The sequence below is a fragment of the Diplotaxodon limnothrissa genome, linkage group LG10 (assembly GCF_057381915.1).
Source record: "Diplotaxodon limnothrissa isolate DT_005_m linkage group LG10, D_limnothrissa_male_GT1.1, whole genome shotgun sequence".
In the NCBI taxonomy this organism is placed as follows: Eukaryota; Metazoa; Chordata; class Actinopteri; order Cichliformes; family Cichlidae; genus Diplotaxodon; species Diplotaxodon limnothrissa.
This window is the reverse complement of record NC_140605.1, coordinates 15,873,842-15,896,782: the sequence shown is the minus strand read 5'-3', so window position 1 is coordinate 15,896,782 and position 22,941 is coordinate 15,873,842. Positions and strand designations below refer to the sequence as shown.

The window sequence follows — 22,941 nt, the reverse complement described above, 5'->3', positions numbered from 1 at the left end:
TCGGGTTTTTTTGTTGCAGTTAGTAGTCTGGCTGCAGCATTTTTAGAATAGTTGTAAGAGATGATTCACTAGTTGTTTACAATGCTGTAGTCTAAGGTTAACAAAGGCACACATGGCTTTCTCTAGATCTGATGGACCTCTGGAAAAATTAGTATGAAAATTGTTCTGAGGTGGAAAAAACTGCTTCAGGACATGGCATTTGTCATAATGCCTAATGACTGTAATTTCACAGTGCCCCAACTTTAAAAGATGTACAATATTTAGCAGCTAATATCAGTAATATTTAACCATTTACATTAACATTTTAAGTGAAAATAAAGCCTATCAAATGTACAGCTTTAGGAAATGTGAAGATTTTGAACTTTTTACTGTATTTTCATTAGCTTTTCCTATCAATAAAGACCCCCAACCCCCATTGCCACTCAAACTTCACCAAGGTACAAGAACACTTTCTGTGAATTACTAAAATAAACCTCAGAGAAAATAACTTTTACTCAGTGTGATTGTTTTTAATGTTGCTCTTAATTTGTTCTGTTATTGTGTATTCTTTACGTTTGTACGGGATATTGTATGTTTTAAATGTTATATACTTATGTGGTACGTGTATTTTGGCTTTTGTTGCCAGGTCTCTCTTGGAAATCAGTTTTTTAATATCAGATTTTTTACCTAGATAAATAAAGGACTAATACAAGAAAAAACCCCACTTATTTTCTAAATGTATAATTACAGGATAGTCTGTATTTTTGTAGGAAACTGGAGGAAAAAAAACAAAAACAAACAAAAACAGGAAATCTACAGCATCTGATTTAAACATTTGTGGCATCAATTCCCAAAACCTGTATCCACCGAGGTCTTTGCACTCATTAAAGGGTTACACAGTATGAAAATCATTGTATTATTTTTAAATGTTGTACACTGTTAATGTTGTTTGGGAAAAAGGCTGAGACTGAGTGCTTAATCTCATTTTATTGAAAGTGTTTAAACACATTTTACAAGTAGTACCCAAGTGTCCACTGAGACTGTTTTCTAATCAAAGACATCTTATCGTGGGTCTTTATGGACAGTAAAAGTCAGATACTAAAGAGATTTTTTTTTTTGTACTTCAATCTGAAATGTGACGCTGTTGGTATTAAAAAACAAACAAAAAACCCCAAACAAGGACTCCCATAATCACAAGCAGCAATTACCAAATCATCTGAAGAGAGGAAAAAGCAGGGCTGTATAATACAATGGCCTATGTTACAGACAATGTCAACCAAAATACTGCAGTACTTTTACAAAGAATAAAGTAAAACACCAAAATAAATTGAATAAAAAGCTTTCACGATGCAGGATGGGATTGTAGTGAAGCTTTCTGCAGTCCCCCTGACAGCAAAGAGCTTGATGAGAATTTTTCTCCATCCATGTTAGCTGAACGTAGGACCTATACAAGAAAAAGAAAAAAAAAATCTTTAGAATCTTCTTACGTGTTGCATCTGAAGCACGTATCAAACTTGAAGCCGCTGATGCTTCCCAACTCACTAGTGGTCATCACCACCGTTGCTGGTTGGGTCCTCGGTTGTACGGTGCGCGCTGACGCATCACTCTCATGTTACGGTATTTGGACACGATACTGTAACTCTTTCTGAACACTGGTCTCTGATTCGGGAAAGGACGCGGCACCAAGCTCTCCTTTTTCAAAAACAAACAAACATGTAATGAAGAATTCGTTTTAAAGAACGAATGCTTCTTTTCCAACAAGAGAGATGATCTCTCTACTTACCATGAGTGGTCTTCTAAAATTCCCAGACAGTTCAGGGCCCATCCTCCGTGGACCACCAGTGAACTTTGTTCTCTGTAAAAGCACAATGGTAAAAGCTGAGTATATACAACATTTGTGTGATTGTACTGTAATCACAATACAAATTAGTTTTACATTTTCCAAAACATTACTGCTGTTTTTTTAAACTAGTTTCAATGTCAGGATGCTATAAAGTGTTAATAATAGTTTATCTTCATACCTCTGCAAGCTCAATATAGTCAGAGTTGGTTGATATGGACAAAACTTTTATCACAAAAGAGAAATCGGTCTGCATTACTAGCTGCAATAACCAGTCTATTCACCAACTCTTAAACTTATCAAAAATAAATGTTAAAATAAAATGTCCTTGAAAATTGGGAAACTTATGATTTTTGTTTTAAATTTGAGAACAAATTAAATATCTAGCATTATTAATCATGTCTTGAAAATCTGAGAACAGCAGCTAACATAATTTAGGCTTTCTATAAGTCACCGCACACATTTACTTTTTCTACAATACAAGTATTTGGATAAGAATACTAAGCTTCAGGTTTAGCACGTCCTTTTGCAGATAACAGAAACATGTCCATTATGATTGGCTGTTGTGATGGCGTAACGACACCCTTAAGTAATGTCTGACATGTCTGAATTTAAAAGCCTACAATTTTCAACACTGACATTCTTTCCCTTTAATAAAGTACTCTGTTTTATAGCCCAGCATTAAATTTTATGATTTCACTGAAAACATCTACATTAACATGCAGACTATATAGTTTCTTTCATATTTGATCTTGCAAATATATTTAATTATAATTACTTTAAGTTATTAATGCAGACTGACATTGTTTTACACAAGTTTCTGATTATTACTGTACATTTAGAGCAGTCTGTCTTTATGGATGATCTTTTCTTCAGCACTGTTTCTTTCACTCACTTGCATGGGTCCGGGTCCGGGTCCTTTCCTTAAGGGTCTCCCAGGTCTGTAGCTGTCATGCATCATATTAACAGGCCTACAAAAAACAAATAGCCATCAGAAACCTGAAGAATACCTTATTTTTATGCTTCTGTGAAATCATACATTTTTCCCATACAACTAAAAGAGCATGAGGCTGTTACAGCAGTCTTTGAAAAAGACTGAACCTCCCAGTAAAGCAAGAACACCGCCTCGAACACTGGCATAGTTCTTTCCAATGTACCTAAAGACCCTCTTGTCCAAATATTCCTGTTTTCTGTCTTCAGGAGAAGATCTGGTATCACTTGACTTAGAGAGGCGTCTGTTTGGTGTGGTATCGGCATCTGAACTGTGATCTAAAACAAACAAAAAACATTTGAAGACACTACTTAAAACAGTTGACACCTTCAACAGATTATCAGATGAAAATTAAAATAAAAAATTAGAAATAAGACAAGTACACAAAAACCTGACTTACCACTCTTTGACTTTGGGCTACGGCCCTTTGGAGGCGAGCAGTCCTTGGAGGAGCTCGGTCCTGGTGGCCAGTGCGACAAAACGACAAGATCACGTTTCTCTATGGGAGAAGATCTGAGGAGAAAGTCACAGAGGTGGTGTTGAGAACACCAGTTCTGAACATAAATAACTTGAAATCTCTGAATAAAAACAGACCTCTAGTACAAACTAAAAGAAAGCCTGGCGGCTCTTAAGTAATGCAATTTAAACCAGTAATGAACAAAACTGTTTTGTATGCTGACAATTCAAAAAGCCACGCATCGCTTGGGTACTTACAAAAAACCCATGGAATGTCCATGCTCCTTTACTCCTATTTTTGTACCCTGAATCAATCAGTGCTCTCTTCATTTACTCAGTGATTGACAGAGGAGCCAAATGTTGGACGACGTTAAGAGATCAGATCAAGTCTTCTATCATCCCTCTTTCACAAGTGCAGGAAGGCAATGCATTTTTCCCCCCCCCCAATGTCAGAATGAATTTCTGAAGGCTTTATAATCAGACCACACCATGTTGTTCCTTTAGTCATCTTCAGTTTTCATCATCCAAAGGGCTTCTCCATGCTTTAAAGGTGAGATTGGAGTCACCAAGTGATCTATAGTTCTGAAGGTAGAGGCACAGCTTGTTTTTTTCTTAGTTTCAAGAGATGATCTAAAGGTTGTCTGTTCACAAACAAGTCCAGGTTTAGAGAGGACTTGAGGCTTTTTAGTGCCAACAAAGGAGGCTTCCATCCAATCATACTCTTCTTAAATGTAGGGATGTTAGGTATATTGGAAGAAAAGGCTGGGATCAGTTTGCCAGTTCTGCCATCGATGGGCTACAATGGCACTCAGTTTTCCTCTTCCATTGTAGTTTAAACTTACATTTGGGTAGATCAGGGATATTCGACGGAGAATGTTGGTTTGGGGGGGGGTTGGTTCCTGAAACTGACAAGGTAGTGTCTTTACAGGTTGGCATTCACAAGTTTGGGTTAGAGACTTTCGTTGCAGTTGCCTCGTAAAATGGCTCAAATGTTTTACTGTCCATGAGGCTTGTGATCCACACATTTATTATTTGATTTGGGTCAGACATCAGACGGGACAGGTAACCTGATAGTCCAGCTCACGTTCACGCTGATTTAAATAAAAATAAATAACAAGATGTGACGCAGATGCAAAGAGAAAGCTGATCTTGTATCTGTTCTCTTTTAGTATCCCATTAGGATTGAGGAGTCTTGTAATATCTTTCCATTCTTTTGCATCCATTGGTGTCATATCTATGGGCCTCACTGATATTGCGTACCTTTGTGATCTCAGTGCTTTTTCCAAAAAATTTAAGGTGTCATATCAAGACATTTCATATAAGGAAGGGTGATCTGATGTGATTTGTCCATGGCGTAGCTCTACAGTTGCCGATTTAACTTGTTGATGTGATTATCCCTCATGCATTTCATTAGAAAATTTTCAAATAATTCTCCAGAACTGACATGATAGTTATGTGGGGTATGTCAGAAAAGATGGGGTGCTATGAGACCGTTTCTTATGAAGTTGTGGTGACTGCAGAGCAACAGTTCCAGCGCTTAGATCCACTGCATGAAGTGCAAGTAGCAGTTTGGCTCCTCTTCATTGTGCTGATTGGCAATGATGTAGCACCACTGAGCTTCATGGTTACGTTTGTCCAAACCATTTGATTCTGATAAGCTGATCCAGTCCTTCTGCTGAAAATGAATTTGCTTCACTTCTGTCTGACACAGAGTGGCTAAAATGCCTGGAAGTTCCACAGTGTCTGCATACTGGACGCACACATCTGATGAAAGCTCAAGGAGAAAAAGTCCCGACTGTGGTAAGTGCTAGATTTTCGGAGGCTTTTTTGGTTGTTTTTAAAATTTTTGCTCAATTCCTTGTCTCTGGTTTTAAATATTTTATGTTTTCCAGACTCAAGCATTAGTTTGTTTACTGGATTATTTGAAGGGAACAAATTAAGGGTTATGGCTTAGCTAATTAATCACTGCAAATAAATGCTACTATGAACAGCAGCCATGTTAACCAGTGTCCCAGTTTATTTGAGATTTACTGGCTTTTTGGTCTCTGCAATCATCCTCCGTCTTGAAATTATGACTGTATGTGCAGCTTTCTTCTTGCCTCGTCTTACGATTTTTCTGTCTCATATCCTAACACCCTGAACAGCAATTAGTCATAAAACAATGTAAAGCTTTCAGATTTCTTTTTCTGCAAGGAAATACGCATTTTAAGGCAACAATCGCCGTACTTAGTGACAATCGCACCATTTTCAGGAGGCTGTGATAAAATTTCAGCCCAATGGAGCCTTCAGCAGCACAGTGACCTCGTCTTCTGATTTGCGCCATTTGTTTTGAGGTTATGGTGGGCTGCTTAACTGCTTCTTGATAGAGCATAGACATAATGTGTTTCCTTATCTGGAGAGCCGAGTTAGGAGCAGGGAGGTTGGATAGGAAGCTCTGTGCAAGATCAGAACTTGACAACGCGATGACCACGACTGCTGTGGTATGTATATTCGCCTGTTCTCCTTCATATATATATATTAGTATTATATATTGTTCACCGGGATCTCTCGTGAACACACTTCTGAACACCATGTTTCCACTAAAGTGAAGCATGTAATTACAGTTTAGGCGATGCCAAATGCGGTCCTCTTCACGCCCATCATTTATCTTGTTTTGCATACAGCGACATATTGTTTTACATGAGAGCTGTTAACATCAATTTGCGGATGAAAAGGGCTTCAGAATATGCTGACGAGCACTTCTTTTGAGATCAAGTCAGCAAGTGCTGACAGAAGAATCCTTTGACAGCAAAGCTCAAACTCTTCATCAAGGGGGTTATTAAATCTTTTGGTGAAGATTTAAATTAGATCCTGTGTAACAGACGCATAAAACTTCTCTCCATCCCACTTGACAGGTAGATACTCTGATACATATGTGGTGGTATGTGAAAACATTTGTGGATTTTCATCAACCGAACCACTGCTGCACATTTAGCTCATCATGACATCTCCTTTTTCCACAGTTGGGACCCCCTTTCACATAGAGACATTCTTGACCTCCTAATCATCATCAAGCCCCTGCGAACAGTGCAACAAGGAAAATACCGTACCTGTGCGCGTTCATGGACCGACGAGACTCCACCTGCTCTTTTCCTGTATCAGAGTCTCTGGAAGACTTGTTGGCACTGCTTTCTTCTCTGGGGAGTGACTGTGGGGGTTTTCCCCTTCTTGTCTCCACTTTTCTCAGGGGTACTGCATTTAATTGGAAACGTTTCTTCCTGAGAGCAAGAACAGAGCTGGCATTTCCTTGTAAAGCAGAATCACCCAGGCGAAACCTCGGTCGCACATATGGGGGTATTCTGAGCCTCATGAGTGACTCTGCTTTGACTTGTCGGCTCTTAACCAGGAAACTTCTATCCCTAAGAGACAAGGGTTTTCCACCAAATGGCCTGGGAATGCTGAGCAGTTGGGGTCTCACTCTCCGGATCTGTTTTGCATTGCCATGCTCCAGTGCTGCGTCCGAGGAGGACATGCTGATGTCTGATATCCTCCTCTTGCGGGGTCCTGCCATTTGCCTCTCCTGAGGGCCCCTGTGGTAGGAGGATGAAGGTGATGGGCCTCCTTTCCATGAAGGGGATCTGTAAGGAGGTGGGTGAGGCACATCTTGTGCCCTCTCTCTACTGTGGGATCGGCTACCCTGCCTCTCCATGGGACCACGCTGGCGCCTGGAGTCTTGCTCAGATGACCACCTGCATATCCATCAAACAATAGAGAAATCATTATAATGACAGATCCATTGCCATTTTAAGTTGGAGACGGAACTTAACTCTTAAATGACAGAAGTAAACAGGTAGGAGTACGTTTTCAAAGAGTATTTACAGGTGTGATACTCCTCAATGGCAGGTATAACCACATTTACACAGGTCCCCCCATTAACCCCCTCTAATAACTATGAGCTGGGACATAGTAGAAGTAATCATTACAGCCCCTTTGACTGGGAGGACTGGCCACCTTCAGGCCTCTGCTTTAATAATTTTACCCAGCTGGGCTTGCTGCTTCACGGCTGTACCTCTCTGTACACGAGCCTCTCGCATGCATCTCTCTGGGGTTCCTCTGTGACCCCGAGGGCCCATGTTGCCCATTATGTGAGAATGATCCAGCCTCGTGCCAGCGCTTCACGTTGTGACCCGAGTGTTCCTGAGTGGGCCTTTCTCTTGGACTGTAATTCCCTCGAGGGTCTCGACTCCGCTGCTCCTGATGAGGAAAGCCTGACTGCCTTTTGGGGCCTTTGAAAGATCCCTGGTAGCCTGGTGCAGAGCCTGGCCTCCTATCAGCTGGGTGGCCACGAAAATGCCTTGGGGAAGATGATCTGTGACCAGAGGGGTGACCATGAAAAGATGGACCTCTCTGACTATGATGTCCTTGCGCAGGACCATGAGATGATGACTGATGCTGGACTTGAGGGGAGCGGGTTGGCCTAGATGGAGGCAGCCGTCTCTGGCTATGGTGTGGTTCCATTTTAGGATGGTACGGTTGAAAGGAATCCTGATTTTGGGACCTCCAGTTATTAAAACGTGGCTCCCTTTGCTCTCCCATCAGAGGAACTCTTCTGACAGGTGGGGGTCGTCCTCTACCTCTGGATTCCCTCCAGTTAAGTGGAGGCTTTGCTGGGTAGGCCTGGGCATCTCTTCGACTTCTAGAACTGGGGTTGTAATTGCCTTCATTGTGTCCAGTAGCATGACTATCTCCATAAGGTCTAACAGGACACAAGAAACAAAAACTGGTAAGTTCCACCAAACACTTTAAATCATTTTTAAAAATGAAGTCCAGAGTTCACGTTAAGTCATTAACTTATAAACTTTATGATGAACATAACACCAGGTGATGCTAATGCAACTAGATACAACTGAAAGACATTACCTGGGCTTTAAGCGTGGTGGTCCAAAATGCGTTCGGACCATCTTTGGCAGACAGTGAATAATCTATGGACAAAAAGAAATTGAAATCATTGATCCTAATGAGATGTAATGCTAGACTCTCAAAGAGGCCTATCCTGACTTCTCGGCCATCCACATCTTGGTTATGCACTTGATGGGATTTAATAGGTAACTTTACTACTACTACTACTACTAACCCCCCCAATACAAAGACAAGCAGACATGTGCAACATCTAAGATTGACAGATATATAGTTCCATTTACTTCCAGTTAAAAATGTAGTTTAATTATAATGGGACAAGTTGCCTTTTTAGGCTTGAAGTCCGGTTTTCATTGAAATCAATTGCAATTTACATATTCCTTCAAAACAACTACCCAAGATGGCTGCGCAGTGTCCATACTTGCTTCTAAAGAGGTTTTCACAAAAACTTAGAATCACACTTTCTAAAGGAATAAACACTAAATAGGATGTTACGAAGATATATAAAATAAAATAAAAACCCTGCAAAATAAAAAAGAGCGAGACAGGAAACGGAGAGGGTTTTCTTTTAGCGCCGACTGCTTGTCGTTTCTAACGAACATGTTTATATTCGCCTCAATTCCTCATGTTTAGAGCATCCCAGTCGTGAGAATGAGCAAGAAATTGCGATAACACCGCTATGAAAGGACCACATTTCCCACACCTCCTTTTACCAGAGCCTCTTGGCTCATTGTGGCGACCCTAATTAAACTCGACGGCTAAACAGTTTGCTACGAAAAGACAAAAACCAGGTGACCTCCATTGATACAGGCTTGATTGTATCACCGTAAATTCTAACTTAAAAACAGTACGCGTAGATAGGCTGGGTGGGTGGGTTTACCATGGTGGGCGCCGTTTTAGTTTCGTCTAAAGCTGACCGTGCTTCCATTTTTGGCATCAGCTCGCTTCAGCTGTTGGTGAAAATAACACCAGACAAGCACGAGTGAAAACCACCCCACGCCAGGCCCGAGTACATCGCCTCAATGTTTTGACTAGGTCAACATTTGGTTTTTTTGTTTGTTTTTTGAAAAAAAGAATAAACTAAAAGCGCATCTAATTGCAAAGTTAGCTGAGCATAGCTAGCTACTTGGGATATTTCGTTAGTTGGTAACGTCCCTACGCTAACCTTCCAAAATGACATTCACCCGAATCCTTTCATAGGAGTAACAACACGTTACACAAAATAAAACAAAAGGTTCACCAATGCGTGCAATTCGGCCATTTCGAGAGGTACTTACCTAAACGCAACGGAAGAGTGAAAGACGAACGTTGAGCACGACACAGCACTCGTCGTCTCACGGCCTTCTTCTTCTTCTTCTACTGCTTCTCCTTGTATTTTACTCGGCAGTTAGCGAAAAGCGTAAAGGCGCATTAGCGCCACCTTCTGTGTCATGACTCTATCGTAGCAATCATTTTAGTTTAAATAATATAGCATAAACTGAAGGATATCCTACCCACCGCAAGAAGTCAGTAAATAAATAACGCGAAACAGGCAAAAAAAAAAAAAACTGTTATCAACATGGTGCAAGTAAATAATCACAGTCATTGTTCATTTCAGGGTTTTGCAGACTGCTGAGTGCTTATGATCCTCAGCACCCGTGCTTCATATAATAGGCACACATGACCACAGAGCCAAAAAAGTCGAAATTCTCAGTTTTGCGCTTTATTGTTTCAGATATCCATGCTAATCATGCACAATGTCTACAGTAATTACATACGCTAGGTGACTGACACTGGTTTCATGTATGGCAATGAGCAAGCGTGAATACTTCTTTGATGTGGCATTGTGTATTATTAATTCATAACCATTTCCAGTCCTCCAGCTGTTTGAATATGCAAAATATATATAGATGTGTATATCAAACCATAACTCAGATATATGATTTATATTTCAATGTGGCTACTTTGCATAAGACTGTTATATGGCCATTGATTTGGGTTGTTTGACAACAAAAACTAAATGTCACTTCTTAACTGCACTGAATGTCGACATTACTGTCTACACCATGGCAGACATGATGCATTTCAAACCAAGTTTCAAGTATTACAGGTCACAGACACACAACTATCCCAGTGATCAAGTTAAGATAAACACAAAATAAGCACTGAAGTAAAGCAGCTGCTCAGTCCCAGATAAGGCATCTCTACTGAAAATACATTTTAACGCAATACAGAAAGTGAATGTCACTGAATTGTTGAAGAAGTGTTCATGATCTCAGATGTAAGGGGGTGGGGGTGGGGGGGGGGGGGGTCAGCAGTAAACAGTATCTTTGAAGCTACAGGCCAGTCGCTCAGCAAAGATTCCTGTCCCTGCGCCCTTCAGTCCTTCAGTCCAGTTCAGTATCCAGACATAGAGGGAAATTTCTGTTTCACAGATAAGTTAGCACTGGGTCCAACACAGCAAGGCACTCCTACCGATATCTTTTTAAATAACAAGAAGTTTAAGGCTGCCTTGCTTTCTTGATTTCTGTATATTTGTAGAAGACTGGTTCTGCTCTGCAACATACTGGTACTTTCTTTGCATTGGTGACATGACTTGTTTTTAGTTTGCTGCAACATTCAAGTTTACTTGGAATTTTTTAAGGTCATTTCCCTCCTCATTTGCATGCAGTTAGAAAGATTTGAAAAGGGAATAAAGGGAAAATATCAAGATTATAGTTTGCTGGGACAGAAAGTAAATAATACATAGTTGGAGTAGTCTGCCTGGATTTTAGTTTGTTACATAAATCCAATATCAATACACATACCAGTAACATTGCTAGCATTAAAAATAAACCTGTCATGAACATTAAATAGTCTTGCCTTCCCAGCAACACTTTGAATATCGTTTAAAGGCTTAGGAGGGTGTTTGGAAAGGCTACAGTCATCAGTGCTCTGAGCAGGCTTTAATACAACATGAAAATTAACTGGGAGCCAGTAAGGAATCTGTGCAGGGCAAGCTCTTCTCTAGCTAATGTATTTAAGTAATAGTATGTTTTTGAAATTTTTCTAGTATTCAAATCCCTGATATTTTTTTCCTCCATCGGGTCACACATCTACTGACTGTCTGTCATATGTGGATACTTGTCCTCAGAACAAGTACTGCAGATTCACAACAGCTGTAATACAGTCATTTGCTATGTTATTACTAAATAGGAGATGTTTTGTTTATATTGAAGGTCATATTGTACATTTTTAGGTCAATCTCTATGGCTCTATTCCCATTATTTTAATGACACAAGAGCACATATCCAAAATGTGACATCCTTGTGAGCGTATGTGTGCTTGTGTGTGAGAGACAGAGATGGAGAGGACAGAGACAAGGCAAGCAAGAGAGGAAGAGAAAGGAATTAATCGGCTACTTGATGCTTAGTTTATTCGAGGACGGAGGTGCCATCCCAATGAGCTTTGAGTCTGAGACGGGACTGACGACACCCTCAATGAGGTTCTTGTTGCAGTCACCGATGCTGCTTTCAGAGGACAGTTTAGCATAGGTGATGCTCCCTGTCAGGTCCATCAGCTCTTCGAGGGCCCGGGTGTTACTCATGCCGCTGCTCTGGATTTCATTGACAGGTGAGAACTCTGGGATCGAAATGAGTTCTTCCTTTGAGGCCGGGCTGAAATATGACAATGTGAGAAATCATATATATTACATATTTACACAGCCCCCCCCCCCCCCCCCCCCCACGCTCACATTTTAGTAATAAAGTGTTACCTAATGACTCACCTGACCTCCATTGACTGCACCTCATTGCAAGACCCTGTGTGCTTCACATCGAGTGGCTCCAGCTTGATGACTGGTGGTGATAGGTTTCCCATTGGAAGGGGTTTTACGGGAGGTCTACCAACCCCAAGCTGGGACCCTCCTTTATCCTTTCCCCCAGCTTTGTCAGCTGATGGCACATCCACGCTCTGCTCTTTGCTTGCTTCAGCTGTTGGAGCACTCCTCTTCACGGCACTTCCTCCAACCTTTCCTCCACTATTCATCATAACACCCTCTCCCCTCAGCTTTGTGGGGTCTTTCATGATTTGGTCTGTGACATTAACACTTGCTCTGTGCTGCTGGTTTACATTCATTTCCATCTCTCCCCTCTCTTGCTGGAGTACACAGGCTTTGGCTACTTTAAGGTGGCTGCTAATCTCTTCCCTGGTTTGTCTTGTCTCAGATTTCTTGTCAGGAACACTGTGCGTCACGAGATGAGTGTTGTTTTTTACTTGCTTATGATTGTCCATCTGTGCTGCTGCTGTGACTGTGTCTGTCTTACTGAGAGCAGTGTCCTTTATTTTGACCTGAACTATGACCTGCTCTTTAACCTGAAAGTCAACCTTTTTGGTTGCTGGCTCTTTAACGTGAGCATTGCTTTGAATAGTCTTTATATTACCTGTGAAGAATTAAAAGATTTATCTTTTACAGTGGGCTTTCCTTTGTGTCGACTGTCCAGTTCAACATTAACATTTAATTTAAGTTTTAACAGAAGATATCACAGATGTCATTACCCACAGCATCGGCTTAGCAGGTAAAAAAAACAAAAGGACAGCTCAAATAAAGCATAAGCTCAGATTGTGCAGAGCAGCCCGCTAGAGACAGAGCTGAATAAATCTTCCAAGGGCATTTTCAAGAGCGGCTAATTTTACAGTCAGCTCCCTTGGCACTTCACTGAAAGGTGCCCTTTCAGCACCAGGAAGGAAGTCCGTGTCTCCTCATACGCCACCAAACGTTGCAGAAACACCATGAAAGATTTTAAATGCTTAGAAATGTGGCTTCATCAGCTGAGGGTCACACTCATTCTTCTGAATAATCAAAGCCAAAGCACCAGAACAAGCCAAATCATAAAAATGTAGATGCTGTGGCACATGCTCAAAATTAGCTACTGCAAATTCATTCAAGCTAAATCAGTGGTTCTCAAAGTGGGGTCCGGGGGAATATCCATAGCCATCGGGGTGACATTCAGGGTGCAACAAACCCTTCTCACTGCTGCATAGCTTGGTTGAGTTGGCTGACATGCTGAGTTTGGTTTTCTTGAGAGCTGAAACGGGATGGCCAGTATGCACTACGTCTCGTCAGATGTAAATGAAGTCAGACAGGAAGACAATTTTGTATTTGGATCCTAGTCACATTAAGGGTATGCTGAAAATATACAACTGTTTTGCACCTAAACCAACTGAAATGCGTTGGTGTTTAATACCAGGACACAGGCGTGGAAACACACAGTTGCAATGACACTCTGAATGGGACTGTTAGAAGCTTGTGGCTTATTGGTGCTGGGACTACGAGGGGACCCTTAGAAAATGTGCTCCCTTGTAAGGAGCAGCTGCCCTGGCACCCAAAAGTTTGAGAACCCTTGAATTAAATCATAAACCTTGCATGCCCTGATTGCTTCTTTACAGCAGAGCACAGTAAGCAGGACCAGCAAGCAAAACTTAGCAGATCAGCAGGGGGGGACTGAATAACACACTAACCTGGTGGCGAGACGCGCTTTGTCTCCACCTGTTCCTCCATCTGATTCAGCGCAGAACAGAGACGATCAAGTAAACATTTAAGGCAATCAGGACACTCAACCAAAGTATCACCAATGATAGAATTTAATAAAGATAACAACATGAGAAAGTTGTAATAAATTAAAGTCAAAAGAAAAAAATATCAAACAGTCAGCGGGTGCTTAAAGGCAGCAGGTCTACTGTATGAGGACAGAAGCTGTCTCTTACAGTACCTTCGACTCAGCTTCACCCTTCCTAGTTCTCTTCATAATCTCCTCAATTCTCTGGAAAAGAATATCAATATTCAATCACTCTGGGAACTTTCCAGATATTCAAACAGATATTTCAAGAGAAGAAATGCAATCTGAATACAGCAGTTGACTTGTCTGTGTCTACAGTAACCTTTTTTCTTTGTTGCCGCTCCTCTTCCTCTTGCTGTGTCTGCAGTTCTCTGTCTTGCCGTTGACGCTCCACATCCTCTTGAGCCAGGACTTTGGCTTTTTCTCTCTGTTGAGAGCAAGAAGATCCATACATAGCCAAAGACTGCAATGATTTATACAGTAATCCAAAATTTTTAAAGACAAGAAAGCTACAAAAATCTAAATGCAGAATAATTAGCAATAATAACAGACCAGCACTTTATAAAGACCACTGACCTCTCTGTCCATCTGGGCCTGTAGCTCCTTCTCCTGCTGTTCCTTCTTCCGTTTTTCTTCTTCTTGTTTCAAATGAGCGTCTGCCTCACGCCTTCCTCTCTCTTTCACTTGCTGATTCACTGGCTCCTGCCGTTGCTGCTCCTGTGCAAGTTGCTTCCGTTCCTCTGGTAACCTGATCCACATGCATATGAATTTGTCATCAACATGTTTTACGTGTATTCCAGACCTTATTTAAGGTCATTCCAGATCAATCAACTCACCTTCCTTCTTCTTCTTGCTGCTCCCGTTTTTTCTCCTCCAGTTCTTTCTGAGCCCGAGCCTGGCGCCTACGCTCAGCCAGCAACCTGCTAGCCTCCTCTGCATTTGATGTGCCAGCAGCCACCTTGCCTGTGCATGGTGCTGCTTCTATCACATAAACAAACATGGAGTAAGACTCTTCCATATGTAGTAAAACTGAATGTAAAGGGGGGAAAAAAAGGAACTTATAGAATCCACCTTTTTTCTTGTCTCCATCCAGAAAATTGCTCTGTGTCATCATCTCTAAGGGATCTCCTTTGGAAGTCAGCTGGTTTCCTCTTTCAGGCGACTGACATTTTTCAATAGTGTCTCCTTTGAGGTACTTATCGGAGGATTTGGTTTTAGCGATTTCACTACTGGCCATATTCTTCTGAGCTGGTGGAGATGAAATTAAGCTGTTGATGTCAGCGCTCTTTTTCACTGCAGTGTCAGCTTTGGTGCGCTCGCCCTTTTTTCCCACCTTGTCATTTTCTGCTTTTCTATTATTACTCGGGTTGGGGCGCTGTCTTGTCGGTGAGTAATGGTACTGATGTGCATTGCTAGGAGACTGGGCGCGAATCCTAGGCACACAGAAGGAGATGTCCAGCTTAAGAATATAGTTTTATAACAAACTGAACAAAGTACTGCTCATGCTCAGAGATACATTTGCCCACCTTTTACCAACAGTTTAGCTTACTTGGAAGGGGTGGGAGGGGAAGCCAAATGTTTGGTGAAACTGGCAGGAGATTCAGATCTTCTCACAGGGGACCCACAACCTGGGGATGCAGTTCTTCTCTCTCTGCGCAGCCGCTCTTTCTGTAAGAAGTGTTAGCTTCATTTAAATCATAGCCTGTATCCACTAATGTCTCGTTCTTAAAGATGTTGTCCAAGGTCTAACCTTTGGGGTGTTGGGAGTGGACTGAGAGCCTCCCTGAAGTCCAGCTCTGTTGTGATCTACACGGTTCACCGAGGTGTGGAAAGGTGATCTGTGAGGGCTGCAGGGTGCTGCATGATGACAGAAATAAATTTTGGTGAATGATACTCACTGATAGAGAGATAAAGACACAGCAGTAGCAGTAAAAGTACTGGACAGCACGTGCTGCATACAACTAAAGCTTACACCCTTATTTTTACAGCAGAAAATAAGCTACAGGAGGCCTTCATTTTTTTTTTTAAAACACTGCATTTCCTCTCTCTGATTAAAAGGAAGGCATCGAGCTTTCAGCTTAGGATAAGCAAAGTCTAATGTAGAAAACATTTCACTGCATCTGCATTTTTGTGATTCAGCCATCAGTCAGACATAATAAGGTATTAACACTTTCATTTTAGCAATTAACCCATGCACTACAGTGCACTACAGTGCAGCATGATGCAACCACACATGTGGCAATACAGTGGCTGTGAAAAACAGTGCAGAAACCCACTCCCAACATTTGGTTTGTGACTGCAAATGAAAACAGACAGATTTTGTGCAAACTCAAATTACAAAAGCAAAGGCCCTAAACACTGACCACCTTGCAACACCCACGTCATATTTTTTTTTGCCATCTTTGCACCTTGTCATCAAGCTGAACAGTCTCTAAGGAGTGCAGTCATCTCAGTGTGGCTGTATCTGTGTCTATTTTTGTGCACATATTTTTATTCTAGGTCACTTACGATTAATCTCTGAAACCGCCTGCTCCAGGGACCCAAAGGCAGCACCACTTAGCTGCTCTTACTCTGAAAACCTAATTTCAGGTTATCACAATAAAACACCCCGACCCATCTACAAACTCTGAAACACCCTCCAGCATTTCAGACCCAGAATCCAGAGTTTAACTACAGAATTTAAATACTAATCCAGAAGTTGTTTTCTGGATTACAGGAATGTCCCTGCCACAGTGAAACACAGCAAAAAAAAATCATATACAAAGGCTTGATGATGATGAATTTATGGAGGAAACAAGTTTAAACTAACAAGATTCAGTCTGTGAAAAAGCTGACACTGTGCACTTTTATTTTCCTCTTTCTCCTGCATGGTGGTCTACTCGCAGATGTGCTGCAGAGTTGGCAAAGAAAAGCAAACTGAAATACTTCTGCGTGCTTTTATGTGAAAATTACGTTACATCAGATTAAGACAAGTATTTTAGGATAAAAGTTTAGAAACATGACAGCAAAACCTCTTTTTCTGATAACATCTTTGTCTTGATTTCAATCCCTGAAGGCATAGTACTGTGTTCACAGTGCTGTGCCTCTATGCTGTCTTTGCAAATAACTCAAATGTAAAAGCCACTGCAAAAACATACACAACGAGGCCTGCAAAACATACAAAAGCAAAGAAGCTATAAAACTGAGCAAAAGAGTAACTTAACAGGCGTGCGTTACAGAAAGAAAAAGTTGCCGGACACAAAGCACACGGTAACTCTTGGATGAATAGGTGGGGTAATGGATTTGGGAGGCAAGGGGGGCTAAACTTTACCAGATTCGCTGACAGCAGGAATGGGGGAGGCAATGCCATGGGAAAAGGCGGAGGCAGCAGAGAGAGGGAGTGGGGCATTCTCACAGTCACCTATAGGCAGCGGGCGGAGCAGAGCAAACAGAGCATTTGTGAACAGTTTATCTGAGCAATTCCTCATCCAGTTGTAGAGACCAGCAGGGATGCTGTGAAGCCATGTAACAGAAACATTTTTTTCTTTAATTTAAAGCTTCAATTTGTAGTTTTTGCATATTTTTGAGTGTATAAACATGGAGTTAGTGTATCAACTACTTTGCTTCATTCATTTGCAGACGTTTGAACAGACAGTTCTCTCCAAAATCAAACTGACATGTTTTTATTCTGGCCCATATTATCCATTGTCTTCCCTTGTGTAGTGCCAAAAGACACACACATAAAAGTGAGGTGTGTCTTTCCAGAAATCATGTTCCTGATACTCAGTAGAAATCCACAAACTTTGTTGCATGCAATTTATTTTCTGTCTATCAACCCACACCTGCCTACTGTATAGAAGGGTGTGTGTATCTACCTATGACGACAGACTTGCGTCAGTGTGACAGGATGCAAACATTAGCCCCCTCAGCTGAGCTCTAATATCAGCTATACTGTATGCATGCTTCTTTTGGTTGGCAGGTGTAGTTTAGTAGAAAGAAAATAGTTCCTACATGAAACAAGGTTTGGATTTTTTCCTGGAAAGAGACAAAGTTGCATACGAATGAGGATGGGGGGACATTTGTCACTACCGAGCAGAGGAACTGTCCTTCAAAAAGATGCTGATTAGCGATACACCCGTGCTGTGTAATTCCACCATGTCTTTGCAGAAAAACAGGAAAACATCTCTGTTCACGCGCATTTCAGAAGCCAGGCTGTCAGCCATGATCAACCCTCTTTAACACACACATAGTGTTTGTCTGTGTTATGTTATCTAACAGAAATACAGCAAAATGTAGCTGCAGTGTCTTTTCAGTATTCTGCTATTTCAGACCATCCCACAATATGCTTCCATGCTTCTTTGTTCTCAGGAAAAAAAAACCCAGACTATTCTTACCTGCTCCTTGATGGTAGCCTCTGCTGCAGCGTTTTGTCCTCTGCTCCAGCTGGAGGCTGCGCTCCAGAGAGCGTTTCATCAGGGCCTCGAGACGCTCCTGAATGCAGCACAGCAGAGGTGACTTTTACACAAACATTACAACTTCACCATACTCACCGATCACAAACACACAACAACAAAATGCTGACCCGCTCCTCCTCGAGCTGCTGCCTCCTCTTTTCCTCCACTGCAGCTCTGCGGAGATCCTCTTTCTGCCTCTGCTCCTCCAGCCGCCTCCAGCGTTCCTCCACTGTGCGTTCATACTGCAGCCGAGCTCTGCGCTCCTTCTCCCTGATTAGCTGTTCCCGGGCCGCTGAGAGAGACAGAGTGTCTTTTTGCTCTTTGCTTGTTCATGCATCACACATACCATGACTTTTCTTCTCTTTAGTAAATTGGTTTGGTTCAATTTAATTTGGTTAAGTTGAGTTTGTGTCTCTATCCACGCCTAAGATGAAATCATGAAGTGAGAAAACCCGGTCATCATGAGGTCACCGCTGGCGCTGCGGGATTATCTGCGAGTAGGAGACCTACTTTTGCGGACTTTTCTACCTTAAACTCTCTAAAGTGACACAGCACATCGTATCAAAAACCCAGTGAACTCAAAGTGCATCCTCTAGCCCTTCTATAACCAATTAGACTGCAGAAGAAGGGGGGAAAAAACGAGTGACTGAAACTGGAAAGGAACAAAAAGCCAGAGGCCAATAGAAAACAAAACAAAAACCAGGACATCACCTACCCAGGCTTCTCTCCCTCTCCTCTCGCCGCTCCTTGGCTAAACGCATCCTGTCGTCTGTCCTCAAGTAACCCTCCAGAACTGAAAGAGGAAAGACATTAGAGAGCAAAAACAGGGCAGTGGCAATAAAAGAGAAAAATAAAACAAAAACAAAAGTTGAAACTTACTTGGTTTACCTCCATGGTTGCTGCTGACATTAGCAGGTAGGTGGGAAGGGGAAGCGTGCCCATTCATGTGTAGCTTCTTCTCTGTGTTAGATGGGGCTGGTTGGAGGGATGGAGGGAAAGGACACTCAGCTTTGCATAAAGTGGGGTGACATCAGTGCACTGCTACTTTCTCATCAGCAGAGGGAAACATTCATTCAGCTTGATTAGGGGCTTCTGTGTGGCAAAATGCTCAGTCAAGAAGTGCCAATACAAGCAAGACGGGAGGAAACTATCCTCCATGTGGGAGTCAGTCCACATATGCTGACTGTCGCTTTTTGTTATTGTTGTTGAGCGTTCACAAGCCGCTCCTCCATTCACCGATAACAGCAAGGCCCTCAAGCACGCTGCCCTAATATTCGCAGGCTTGCAGTCTATAAGCAATTGTGCAAAAGTCCAAATGATTGGAGAGTAAGTGAATTTAATCCAGATTAAACAGATTAATGGAAGGAAAAGTGTGATTTATGTGACAGAAGCCAGAAAGGATTACTCACTGTTTTTTCCAGTCCGGGCTGGAGAGCTGTGACTGTTTGTTGGAGATTTCTTGTCAGGAAGTAGAGTGATGGATGGCGGTGCCATCTTTTCACCTAAAGCACAAAACAAAGCAACACTTGGTGTGTTCATCTAAACGATACGGTCATTTTACTACATCAATGTCACAAAATCACTGTGTGAACGGAAAAGCTTGCCTGTGTACTTATATTGGTAAATACACTGGAGTGAACAGGATTTATGAAGAGGTTTTCTATCTATCTATCTATCTATCTATCTATCTATCTATCTATCTATATCGATCGATAGATAGATAGATGATAGATAGATCCATTTGGTCCATGAAAGTATGTTTATGGAACTGTGATGTCATATTTGTGACATATTTCTGCTGCTCTCTTGGCCAGATTTATCTTGAAAAACATATTTTTTTATTCTCACTAACACTTTCCACCCAAATAAACAAAGGAAATGTAACAGTCACTTTACCAAAAACTGATTGGAGCTTCTAACATGTGACAGTGATATTCCTTTTTCGTTCAAAGTAACTTCATGAGACATATGTTTGGGATATTTTTCACACATAGGCCAAAAACTCATTTATAACACTTTAAATTCCCACATTCTATTTTTGCACAACACTTGTGCACAGCAAAATAAACCACAGTCACATGATGTGTTCTCATTTTAAGTCTTTTCCCTTAATAAATAGATTGACACCCATAAATTACAGTAATAAGTCAGAATATAAACCCTTTTGGATTTTAAGATTTAGAACAAACACATTTTCTAAATGCTCAAGAGTCAAAACAAACACATTAAGAAAGAGTACTTTATTGATCCCCTTGGGGAAATTCCTCTCTGCATTTAAACCATTCACTCAGTGAAGCAGTGGGCAGCCATTGGGCGCCCGGGGAGCAGTGTGTGGGGATGGTACCTTGCTCAGGGGTACCTCAGGGTAGCTGTTCAGGGGAATCGAACCCCCGACCTTCCGATCATGGGGCCACCACTCTACCTAGCTATCCCTGCCCCTTGATTAATGATCAAATATTATACTGTGAGATGACTATTGTCCTGAAATGAATCCTGAAATAAGTCAGTAGCACATCATCAGTGTAAAGCCCAGCCATGAAAATTTTTAATTCCACAGATTCACTCAATCGATCTGTGCGTCGCTGGCTGAACTGTCCTCACACAGCCAGTCACTTCACTTCATCAAGTGAATTACTTCCTTTCCAGTCAGGGCTTTTATTGCCTGCTGAAATCTGGCAGACAACACAGACTCCTTTTTCTGCATGATCTGACTGACATCAGACACGAGAGCTAAACGTTAATGCTCAGCTGACTTCATTAAACATATTCCTGTGCTCACTCATCGATTTGTAACATTTCCATGATGACATGAGCTCTTTTATAGGTCACAGGTAAGTCTACCTCTGAGTAAGGTGGTTGCAATTATTGACTGTAGCTTTTATGGCTTTGAGGGTAATAAAGACCAGGTTGTCTCTGTTTTATAGAGGAGCCTGTCAGATTACTCTTAAACATTAAAAATAAATTTGTGTGTATCTATCTATCTATATGTGTGTGTGTGTGTGTGTGTGGGTGGAAGCTGAAGAGCTCATGGAGATGAAGTTGCTTTAAAAGCATTTAGAGGTGTAAATATTCAGTCCTTTTCTCTTTCTCCTGTATGAAGCAGTGACACGGGCAAATCTTTCGTCATGATAGTTAATTTGATTATTGTGCATCAGGGATATTTCTCCTCTTTCACGGTGTACAGGGTGGAAGCTAAACAAAGTGAAAGCTTATTATTCAGCTTATTGCTATTTTTATTGCACAAAGTCTGAACAGAAATGACTTCTTGTAAAATCACCCACGGGCCTCTCTTGTACCTCCACCCATTTGGACCTTTTTTGAGCGTCATCACAGCAAACAAAACAAAAATAATGGTAATAATAATAAAGAGCAACATGGGCTCAGCATGGGAGCCCCTATCAAAGCCCTAGCATTGATATCTACCCCCACACAGCTCACACAACGACAGAAACACACAAAGAAACAACGCATTTCTCTTGCTCGCGTTTACTCTGGATTAGTGATTTAGCTTTTTTTTTCAATGAAAGTGAGGTCGGGCATGCACTTTACAGACATTACCGCCATCCCCACAGTGGCTATTAAGTGAGAGAGAGAAAAAAAGACGCTGGAGCTGGATCATCACCGCACAGCGTCAGGCAGATAAAGCAGCAGCGCTAATATGAGTTGCGTCATGGATGAGTCTGCTTTAAATCCACGACGAGGAGTGTAAACAAACCCCACATACACCAGGCTTACCTGTGACTGCGCCGGATAAGGCGACTGTTTTCGCCATGGTAGCTATTACAGTCAGAACAGCCTACACCCAAATGTCATCCAAAGCGGGCTACAGTGATGCAGCACGGCGATCCGTTTCCCTCCAGCAGCAGTGATAATCGCAGCCACGGCGGACCAACACGAACACACAGCATTCAGCGAGGTGCCCTGAAGGTCGCTATGCGGCTGTGGTGAAACGTGGATGGAGGAGAGAGAAATGCTGCTGGGCATGAAGCGGCAATGATAAAGCGTATACAACCCCGTGTGCTCGCCAAACCACAGAGTGCGTCTGCACGGCGTGAGCGCGCACTCATACACGGGCCGTCACACATTACCGGCAGATGGAGATTTCCACTCAGTGCAAACAGCAGGCGGGCCCAGAGTGAGCACACTTTGACGCAGCGACAGATTGCGGGGAGACTATGTGTAAGCAATGTGTTGTTGTTGTTGTTAATTGTAATAGCCTCGTTTCAGCAAAGATCATTTATATTAAGCTAAAACTGCGTGTCACACAACTCAAGAAAAGGCTCGTTATTGTGACAGTGATGTTTATACAGAAGTTTGTTTTGTACGAAAGACATGCAGGACACAATATCATCAATCTGATAAATACAGTGGCCGAAAACAGGTGGGTATGCAGTAGAGGTGGGAATGACCAGACACACAATACGTCACTCATGCTACAACTTTAATTTATATTATTTTTCAGCATTATGCAATATGATGAGCATTGCAATTTATCAACTTTCTTTTTTAGTTAAATTCTATCAACATCTGTTTAATCCCATAACAAAACTATCTCACTTGTATTGTTTTTGTTGCAAAATTACATTGTCAAGTGCACCATCGCTAAAACCTGCCATAAATGTTGTCATAAGACAGAGCCAGTCTGCTACCAGTCTGAGACTGAATGTGGTGAAGTTGGCAATTCCATGCAATCTGTTTCTGATAATACAGCAATAAACTGTGTCAAACTGTTAAAAATCACACATCTGTCTCTGTCTGGATACAGAAATT

General features: G+C 41.7%; 2 protein-coding genes across 3 annotated transcripts; both read right to left on the bottom strand.

Annotated features, from left to right (window-relative positions):
• Positions 1–956: 956 nt before the first annotated feature.
• Positions 957–9,507, bottom strand: LOC146624119 (uncharacterized). Of its 2 annotated transcripts, none has more exons than XM_085364470.1 (10): positions 9,440–9,507; positions 8,166–8,227; positions 7,285–8,001; positions 6,356–6,994; positions 3,211–3,323; positions 2,977–3,088; positions 2,715–2,790; positions 1,763–1,834; positions 1,522–1,671; positions 957–1,423 (listed from the first exon to the last, which is right to left on the bottom strand). In XM_085364470.1, the coding sequence occupies exons 2-9, from the start codon at positions 8,204–8,206 to the stop codon at positions 1,531–1,533; spliced, it is 1,911 nt and encodes a 636-aa protein (XP_085220596.1). In that variant the 5' UTR covers positions 8,207–8,227; positions 9,440–9,507; the 3' UTR covers positions 957–1,423; positions 1,522–1,530. The 2 variants fall into 2 exon arrangements, with proteins under 2 accessions (XP_085220596.1, XP_085220597.1); XM_085364471.1 differs by having other exon boundaries at positions 7,315–8,001.
• Positions 9,508–11,538: 2,031 nt separating this feature from the next.
• Positions 11,539–21,962, bottom strand: map7d2a (MAP7 domain containing 2a). The gene is made up of 17 exons (XM_085363709.1): positions 21,907–21,962; positions 19,581–19,673; positions 19,051–19,146; positions 18,887–18,964; positions 18,300–18,463; positions 18,112–18,208; positions 17,049–17,138; positions 15,489–15,595; positions 15,288–15,406; positions 14,810–15,171; positions 14,575–14,719; positions 14,315–14,486; positions 14,061–14,165; positions 13,892–13,942; positions 13,641–13,680; positions 11,908–12,562; positions 11,539–11,797 (listed from the first exon to the last, which is right to left on the bottom strand). The coding sequence occupies exons 1-17, from the start codon at positions 21,941–21,943 to the stop codon at positions 11,539–11,541; spliced, it is 2,670 nt and encodes an 889-aa protein (XP_085219835.1). The 5' UTR covers positions 21,944–21,962.
• Positions 21,963–22,941: the final 979 nt, after the last annotated feature.

Excerpts from the sequence above, each read along its gene's own strand:
- LOC146624119 (XM_085364470.1), bottom strand. The coding sequence starts at position 8,206 with ATGGTCCGAACGCATTTTGGACCACCACGCTTAAAGCCCAG. Across the intron at positions 2,791-2,976 it reads TTGGACAAGAGGGTCTTTAG|GCCTGTTAATATGATGCATG; the intron begins GTACATTGGAAA and ends TGTTTTTTGTAG. Across the intron at positions 1,672-1,762 it reads ATTTTAGAAGACCACTCATG|GAGAGCTTGGTGCCGCGTCC; the intron begins GTAAGTAGAGAG and ends TTTTTGAAAAAG.
- map7d2a (XM_085363709.1), bottom strand. The coding sequence starts at position 21,943 with ATGGCGAAAACAGTCGCCTTATCCGGCGCAGTCACAG. Across the intron at positions 15,596-17,048 it reads TCCTGCTGTCAGCGAATCTG|CACCCTGCAGCCCTCACAGA; the intron begins GTAAAGTTTAGC and ends GTCATCATGCAG. Across the intron at positions 14,487-14,574 it reads CAGCAAGAAGAAGAAGGAAG|GTTACCAGAGGAACGGAAGC; the intron begins GTGAGTTGATTG and ends CATGTGGATCAG.